Source organism: Pseudomyrmex gracilis, unplaced genomic scaffold, assembly GCF_002006095.1.
Source record: "Pseudomyrmex gracilis isolate BER0280 unplaced genomic scaffold, ASM200609v1 scaffold_96, whole genome shotgun sequence".
In the NCBI taxonomy this organism is placed as follows: domain Eukaryota; kingdom Metazoa; phylum Arthropoda; class Insecta; order Hymenoptera; family Formicidae; genus Pseudomyrmex; species Pseudomyrmex gracilis.
In genome coordinates, this window is record NW_018020680.1 from 422,686 (window position 1) to 432,279 (window position 9,594).

The following is a 9,594-nucleotide window of genomic DNA, read 5'->3' on the forward strand; positions in this document are numbered from 1 at the left end:
ACGTGGCTCTCGGCCGGAGATAGACCTAGTTTCGCCAAACTTTATCCACTCCTTCGTTCTCGAAGTTTGGTGAAGACTTCGAATCCGCAGGCGACGACGTAAAGCGTCCCTCGACTCATCAATATATATCCACCGGTGACTGAAGTATTGACAATGCATCAGTAATTAGCGTCAAACACCGGCGCGCCGTTGATGACATATGCGACGTTGCGCGCGCGCGCGCGGGCGCGGTTGTCAATATCCTTCTCTTCATGTCGAATTATCACGCCGAGGCGCTCAACACACTGTTGTTTTAACGTTGTTTCTGAGGGAATTGCGCGCAAGCCGCGTGACAGCTTTTTGTGTTGCGAAAATGTACTCGAATACAAGAGCGGAAATTACAGGACAAAATGAGAGATCGAACAGAGAGTGACTCGGAGGTTTTTTTAAAGTACTTTTTTAACTATTTTTCTGTTTTTGAGTTTAAACCGTGAAAAAATAATTGACTACCTCCGACACGCGAGTTTTCCACGAAAATGTGATTTTCACATTTTTAATATACATATAAATACAATGAAATATTTATAAACCGCTAAAAAGTTGAAAAGAAACTTTAAGCAACTCATTTTCTTATTTTCTTTCTTTCTTTTTTTTTTTTTTTTTTTTTTTTTTTTGCCCCGTTAACATCGGTTACCGAACTTTATATTTTCGGGGAGAAAATATCAAAAAACTTTTATTCCACGGGGGTTTTTTTCCACATTCTCTTCGGCAAATTTAATTTTCATTTCCGCCGAACTAACGTGAAGTGCCATAGATTTTTAATTTGCATGGCGAAGTTTTTATTATTCGTTTCTCCGCCCTTCATCGAATTCCAGTTATTGTTCTCGCGTTTGAATAACTCTCTTCAACAAACGTATAATTCTCTCTCTCTCTCTCTCTCTCTCTCTCTCTCTCTCTCTCTCTCTCTCTCTTTTGCGTTCTAAACTACTCTCGTATTGACTCACACATTTTCCCTAAATTTAACTCTTACGTTTAATACGCACAATCTATTTAGACACAGTTTTTATTTTAAACCAAATGAAATAAACGAATTTGAATTTTTACAAAGTTGAAATAAAATTTTCTTCCTCAGTCAGTTTTCTTTTAATTAGTATTTTATTACATGTTTTGGAAAAGATATAAACTGCTAAAAGTTTTGTACACAAAGAAGATAAATTGTTTCTTAAAAGTTTGCGTTATGGAGCGATTCTTCATATTACGCGTCGACAGAAATCAATATATATGTACATGTATATATTTCAAACTTAAACAAATATACATAACGTACCGTGCTGTATTTGTGCAAGAGTGTATTTGTGTTAGAAGTTTGTCTGTTGCAGGTTCCGCGCACGATTTGATTAACTAAATTAAAATTAAGTAACATTGCGCGAAGATGGCATGACCTATGTGTGTGCGTCATATTTCTTATTTTACGTAAAATTGATCTACCGCTCTGGTCGGTAAAAATATCTTCCTTTCTTATTTATTGCAAAATAAATTTATATATATATATATATATATATATATAAGGCGTGTTCACGTTTATTCTCAATTCATAATAATATCTATTTTTATCTTGTGTTACTTCAATCACTTTCATACACTATCGCGCGATTACTCAGTTCAGTATACACGAACTAATTTCCCTTGCGTTAACTTGTGTGCGAGATTTATCCCTTTTTCCTTCAGTTCTATTTCTATTATTACACTAGTTACACTAGTTATACTTTGTAAATGTTTATTTAAATAAAGTTAGTACAACCAATGTATTTTGCATAAAAACTCTAATATTATATATTACATAATTATTAAATTGCATTAAAATTATTTTAATGATAATTTTAAAACACGTTAAAAGTATTTATTTTAAAATTATTTTAATACACTACTTGTGTTTAGATAAAAACTTACATTTCGCTTTTGCGATCGTAATAAATCACGTAGATAGTAGCATTACAAAATTACCCGAGGCTGTGTAACACAAGAAAAATAAAAATAATTTCTATATATCATTGCAATTAAATTAATATTATGTGTGACATTGTGTGATGAAGAAAAGACATATCTTTTTCTTCAACTGTAATTTTTCTCGTAAAACACAAAGAACAAGGTTCTATTTGTGTGCGAAAAAATTTAAATTTCAAATTAGAGAGTCAACACACGCCATTTCAAGTTAAACAGAGTTTGAAACAGATTGAATTTTCATTAAGAGAAAACTAACTTCAATTTTCATCAAGAACACAGTACTAACCATATATACATCTCAAATATATGTTTCTAGGCATATTGCGCGTGATCTTCCGTTCTTCTCGAAAGTTTCTTTTTCTCTCCAACAATTTTCTCTCTTTGGGAACGAGAAGCGGAAGAAACTCAAATTTATTTTCGAGAACAATTGAAATGTGACCGGCAAGTTTGTCTTGCGTATCTCTTTGCAATAAAAGCCGCGCGTGTATGTAATTGGCACAAAGGCATTGATAATTTTGCGATATCACGGGAATAAAAAAGAGCTAACACGAGTTTTAGCGAATCTCTCTCTCTTTCTCGCAGAAAGTAAATTTTTTTTAGCAAGAATTCACGCTTTGTGTGTACAAATATTTTTGTTTAATATTTCGCTAAACAGCATTGAATTAAAAATTGTGTAAAATCTAAAATTTGAAATTAAAGGAACAATTTTGTTACTTATTTGCAGCTTTTTAAAAATGTTCTTCCATCTTTTTGTAGTTCAATAAAGAGCTTTGTGTACATATGAAAAACCAGCGATTTTTGTCGTTCAGTACAGTCAAAAGACGACGAGTTATTGCGGCTTTGCGGGAACTTCTTAAACATTTTTCTTATCTCGAATTGCCAACAATTAGTCACAGTGATAAGGGAAATTGCTCACTGAGGAAGCAACAATTGCTGCTGGCAGTCGAGCGAAAGCGGTTGCGGAAAATGTAATTCACGGTATCCTTTGATAATGGAAGGAGAGAAATGATGTTGCGTTAGAGAGTCTAACGGTTAGAGACTGGCCTTTATCGATGACCAAAATACATTGCCGCGCTTTGTATTTGCCGCGAGTTGTGAGCGTTGGTTAAAATATTCTTCGAGAACAAAAGCCGCGCGTTGAAGAAAGCAAAGTGTCCCGATAGAAAGTCACCTTTGGTTTGAATTTAATTATTATTAAAAAAAAAAAAAAAAAGAAACGCAAATTATCAAATTATACAAAGCAACATATCTCCTCATCTTAAATTGAGCAAATTTTTACATTGAATTTTTTTTTTTATACGTCTCGTGAAAAATAGCTTTATTGACTGTCGCGAGAGAATTGATATAATGAGGGATGACATAATGACGGACGAGCACGAGACAAGCATGAACAAAGGCTTTTGCACGGCGTCGTCTGTAGAGTTGTCTCGTTGTTGTAAGTTGAGACCGTCGTGAAAGACTCTTTTATCCATCTAGAACGTATTTAAGGCGCGGTGTCTCTTCAACGTCTGTTGTGTGCGTGTTTTGTCTCTATTCTGAAAAATTATCTTACATGTGTGTGTGTGTGTACGTATGTACGTGTATTTGACGTGTTTTCATACATCATTGTGGCGTCACAAAAAAATACAAAGTTCTCTGCGTATTGCTGTTCTTGCAGTGTAAAAACATTAATAATGATGCTAACTCGCTTTCTCGATAATGTAAAGTACTTATACTGTGTGAAAATATAACTTATACAACGCGTAAAAAGAGAGAGAAGTACACTTTTGATATTAAGGTTTTTATTTCTTTTTTTAATAATGTAACAATATTTCAACTGTGTAAATAATTGGTGAGAAGGAGAGAGACAGAGAAAGAGAGAGAGAGAGAGAGAGAGTGTGTGTGTGTGTGTGTGTGTGTGTGTGTGTGTGTGTGTGTGTGTGTGTGTGTGTGTGTGCATATGCGCGCGTTAAATAAAAGTCGAGAAATACAATCGAGCGCGTTTTATACTGTTGAAATATGAGAGAGCAAGTATCACAAAAGCTCCGCGCAAATTCAATTCGTGAAATTTTGAACGAGGGCTCGTCGGTGCTCTTTTTGGTTTTGCACCTTGCGCAAATAACGCTAAAAGCGTCCAGACTCATAAATTATTCGCGCAAGAACGTTGGCAAAGTCGCTACCTGTTGAAGCTTTGCACCGATATCCCCCAGGCTTCTTCGAGAACGCTTTTAAGTCGCAACGAAGCCGGACACAATGCATATTCATTTTTCGATCCGTTTTTCTTCACCGATCCGACGATTTTATCATTAAATTGTCCGGATTACGCGCGCGATGAATTCCAACGCGAAAGGATCTACGTTACGCAAATCCCAGTTTGCGTTAGCGCAAATTGTAAGAAACACGTTGCTAAGTTTTCACACAGATTGTTCGCGAATCAATTAATTGCGCAAATATAAAGTTTGAATAAAGCAATAAGATTAACAGAGAGATAGAAAAAAAAAAATCCAATTAACGTAGATGTATCGATACACGTCTTGATTTCTTTCGTTACTTCTGCCGATAAATATAATTTGTTTTTAATATTTACGTGCAACATACAAAAATCGTGCGCGCATATGTAATAAATATAATTGCGAATAAAGAGAAAATTTATCGATTTATCGACAGAGCATCGAGTATTTGCGCGCGCGTATTTTTGCCGCATCGCTGCTCGATACTAGCGGTAGCGGTATAACGCACAAATAAGACATTAATTCCCAAAGTTATGGAAAACTGTTCGTGCAATTCTTGCACAAGAATTTAAAAAAATTTAAAAAAAAAAAACGCGCAAAATCACACGCAAGCCAAGAAGCGGAACATCGCGTGCCGCTTATTCTACTTCGCGTGTAATTACGCATGCACGGGTAAACGCGCATTTGCGGATATAAATGCGTGATACGTGTAATATAAAGTTGTTTGCCTTTTGAAAACAAAATATAACGCAATGTTCACCCTTCTCTCTTTCAACGCGGACGGCGAATTCCCATTTCGCCGTTTTTCGAAATTCTCGCGCGCGAGAGGAGATCTTGTCATATCCGTGTTTACACGCAAAGAGAAATTCATGATGATACACAGACAATATGATCTTGATATTTGCTCGTCTAATAGAATATTCTTGATGAATTGTTTTGTTTTTCTTCTCTTTATTGTTTCCAACTGTGCTGCGAGAATTCAATTCAACACTTTCAATTAACAGGATGAAAAACCATCGAAGGCACTCGCGCGAATCAAATAACGAGAGATAAAAGAGTAGGGTACAAAAACGGGATTTTTATTTCTCAATTAATTATGCCGCGAGCTTTTTTCTCGCTGACTGAGAAGTCAAGTCTATATCGTTTGAGTAAAGAAACTAGTTACGTTTTGCAATTAAGCAAGAACTAGGTAGGTTGGTTTACGTGGGGGAAAATTAAAACGGATGATCGCGCAAGCGACGGAACTCGCAGATAAACAAGGAGAAGATTTACTTTTGACTTTTTTCTATCTTTTAACTATCCAAATACTATCAAAAATGTCAAACAATTTGTTGTTACTTTTTGCAACCCGGTAGAGTGTGTTTTTTTTTTCTCGTACTACTTTATAAAAGGGTTTTAAAGAAATATATCGTTTGTAATTTTCGATGCAAGTTTGTTCGTTTCTCGAAGCTCGTTGTGCCATTTCAAAACATTTGCCGAACACTCCAAGTTTCAGAGATAGATGGGACGCGCGCGAGGTGGACGCGAACAGACAGATCGACGACGTTGAATCAACCAATAAAGAGAACGCGCGCGCGGGCGGGCGGGCGCGCGCGCGGCTGAACTTCCGGCAAGCGCCGAACAAATGCACATTTCAGTTCGATTATTCATATCTGCCAAGTTCGAGAAAGCGAAGATACGATTATGCGAGACGCGTTCGCCGCCGCTCTCGCGAAGAAAGTTGGCATTGGTGTATTTGTAAAACGGAAAGAAGAGCGGCGGCGTGTTTCTTTATCCTCGCCATTTCGTCAAGTAAAAAAGAAAAAAAAAAGTGCAACAAGCGAGATGCTTTCACGAGATTACAAGAGAGATGTACGTCGATACAAGTGACGTAGCCCCGTCCAATTTTAGCATTACCTACCTATCCGGGAGGAGATCAGCTCATATAGCGCGCTTTGACGGCGATGCCATTAAATCGCTCGACGTTCAACATTTCGCGTGTGTGACGCGTGTGCTTCTGCCTGCGACACGCAACGCATATATCGAACATTCCTCTCAGATATCAGAATTTTTATTCACGTAGTTGCGATAAAAATTTTGCGTAAATTTTGTGCGCGCGTACACATCCGACTTCGGATATAAACCTTCAAAAAAATTGCATTTTCTTGACAGAGTGTGTGTGTTATATTTCTTTTCTTCCATTCGAAATTTATATTTGAGCGTGCATTGTAGCGCGAGTATACGCGTGGTTTTGTTCTTCTTTATATAGAATATTTTACATAAATTTGTAAATGGAAGACCTTATATTGTCCCTTTTTGATCTTTTCCCGAAGTACTTAAACGAAGAGAGAGAGAGAGAGAGATCACAAAGCTGTCATGTCGTCAGGTCCATAAACAGCAATTAACGATTTAACGCTTGTCAAAGAAAATTAAGGTAGCTCAACGTAATTCCCGTTTTCGCGAGGATTTCATCGTAACTGCGAAATCTGATGCAAAATCCTTTGAGAGCAATCACGAAGAGCAATAAATCTGCATCAATAACTTTGTAAAGAAAAAAATACTATAATTCGAAAGAAAAAAAAATCTTCGTTTCATTTTCTCTAGTTATTTCGCATTCTTGCATCTTGATAAAAAAAGGACAGATGTAAAAAACTTTAAATAAAAGATTTGAAGTAAAAAGCGCATTTTATGTTCTTATTACTAGACGTTTACAAAAGAGAACTCTATCTCTTCTCTTTCTCTTACTCGTTATAAGGATTTTCTTTAAAATGTTGTATTTTTGTAAAAAAACAAACTTGAGATTTCAACTTTTTATTTAAAGATCGAAATATATAACAAACACAATGTCGCAAAAACACTGTCTCTCGCCTGACGAAACTGTCGTGAATGTGTTTCAAAAATATCGCGTTCTCAACATTCTTTCTAAATCAAAAGCATATCAAGTTCAAAATGCGCAATAGATAAAAAAAAACAAAAAAACAAAACGAAACAAAAATTGCGTAAAAATTTATTTATTTTTTTTTTGTTTTTTTCGTCGACGTGACGGATTTTGGCCGAAATTCAAGGAGGAGAGAACGGTTTTTACAAACGTTCCTCGTTAACGTTCGACAAGAATCAATCAGCGAAACGAGCTCGCGTCTCTGTTGGCCGGTCTGTGAAAGGGATGTGAAATGGTAGTGCGCTTTTTCCGAAGAAGTAAGAGCTGTTTAATTGGGTTCGTGGAAAAATTGTAGTAATCTTTCTCTTGAAAAAAACGGCAATCGTGGGATTTTTAGTTTTTTTAAAAAAAACATTATTACGTTGGTGTAAAATAAAAAACTTTAGAATATATATTTTAAATATTATATACATATATATATATATATTATTAACGGGTCAATTAATTTTTTACACGTTAGACGTTAGACGATGCAAACGCACGCGCCATTTTCAAAAATATCATCATCTTCTCACAACACACAGATAAATTTTAATAGTTAGTTGTGCAATGTTTTTTACATTTTTAACGCAACTTTATTTATGCCGCAATACTACTATTGTATATTTCAAATGCTTTTCAGTATGGGCCGGGGCTTTGAGTACCGCAGTTTCACGAGGTTCAGCACCGTTGGTCGTCGGCGCGTGTCGCCGCGGCAATACAAGACTTACGGCGGTGATCGGTGGCCTCGTACTGGCTGTGGCATCGCTCTTCACCTCGTTCGCTCTCCAGATGCATCAAGTGGTCCTTAGGTGCGTAATCGGCCACTTGATAAATGTGCGACAAGGCGAATCAATAGCTTAGAAGTACCGATTCGTGTAGAGATACATTTTCTATTGTTAATAATTATTAAGCTGTAAAACCTGTGGAAACGTATAAAAGCTATCGAAGCAACGGATGAACAAACTGAAATATTTTGCAACAAAAAATAGATTACTATATCTATTATTTAATTTGTCACGATGAAACTTTGATCGTCTTCGGAAGAAAATTGCCGCATTTTAGATTCACGTAAAAAAAAACTTCAAATTAAAGAAATATAAATAAAAACAACTTCAAATTAAGAAGATGTAAATAAAAACCTTCAAATTAAGGAGAAATATTTCGCGACGCGTTTCGTATCGCGCGCGCAATGAATTATTGAACGATATATTTCTGTGACAATAAATGTTTAGTTCGGGTTATGCTTTTTGCGTTAAAATGTAGTGACACTGCATTTTTATTTATGGGAAAAATCGCATCAAGAGACAGATAAAGCGGAGGCGCTTTTAAATAAAACGCGAAAAAACGTTTGCGCGTTTATATTGTACATTCGCCCGGCTTATATTCGCGCTTTAAAAGAGAAAGCGTTTCTCTTTAAAAATGTCAGCGAGCACGCGCTCGTTATACGGACGGCGGTTGCGCTTTCTGATAAAAATCGTCTCAACTTGTATTCTTTCGCGCAGACTCGACGCGCGCTGTGCCGGGTGTAAAGTCATACGATTTACTTTTACAAAATGCAACAGCTACGGGGTGGTGCTGGGCACGGGAGCCGGCCTCGTGAGGGAAACCGCCAGTTTGGTGTTAGGCAATTACTTCAGAAAACGCCGCGAGTTCGTCGAGATGGTGGTGCAAGCAGGCACCGGCGTGGGAATTGCGCTCTTCAGCGTCTTCTACCAGGAAGCTGTCGGGTAAGTTATTACATGCATTATGAGAAAGCGCGTGTGGGAATACTTTAAGACTGTATTATATTAATTAAAAAGCGTCACTAAAATTAAATTACTAGGTTTTCTTATGTATAAAAACAACTCGTGTGTGTACATAAAAAAAAAAAATATTTTTCTTCTATTTTTATATAAAATAAAAATTTATTTATAACATTGAATTGCGAAAATGCATCATTCAGTGTTGGTGCAATTATTCATCGATATTGAAATCTGATTCGCAAAGGGTTAATCAACGTCCTATAGGGCTCTTCATCCGACATCTCGCTCAAGCAGGCCAGAAAAGATTCAATTAACCTTCGGTTGCGCTACTTCTTCGCACGGATGAGCACAAGATGCAAATTTAATACCGGTTGCTATTTTTCTATCGCACAAAGCGCGATGCAAAACCTAGGCAGTAAGCCAGAAAACTACGAAGGCCGTTTTTGTCATCAATCGCGTTTAAAAATTTGCTACATATTGTCGCGATTATTTTATCAGAAATAAATTTGTCACGCGGATTTTTTGGCTCTCCGCGATTTTTATTCCTGGTTTGCGTCTTAATAAATTAATTTAATTGATATATTTGTGAGATTTTTTAATTAAAACTTCTTACATTAAGAGTTTTGAATTTAAAGAATTACATTCAAATCTCTCGATATTATCTAAACGATATATCCCTAACGTTAAAGATAACAGCATTTTTAAATTTCGATTGTGCAAAAATCAGACACACGAACATCCCGTATAGAAGTGGAAACTG

At 36.3% G+C, this 9,594-nt stretch overlaps 1 protein-coding gene across 1 annotated transcript in view; it reads left to right on the forward strand.

The window, feature by feature from the left end:
• LOC109855709 (monocarboxylate transporter 4-like) overlaps positions 1–9,594 on the forward strand; it is a 72,852-nt gene that overhangs the window by 46,987 nt on the left and 16,271 nt on the right. The window contains exons 6-7 of the mRNA XM_020430232.1: positions 7,733–7,901; positions 8,655–8,819. Coding sequence (XP_020285821.1) covers positions 7,733–7,901; positions 8,655–8,819 — 334 coding nt within the window. The remainder of the gene's footprint in view (positions 1–7,732; positions 7,902–8,654; positions 8,820–9,594) is intronic.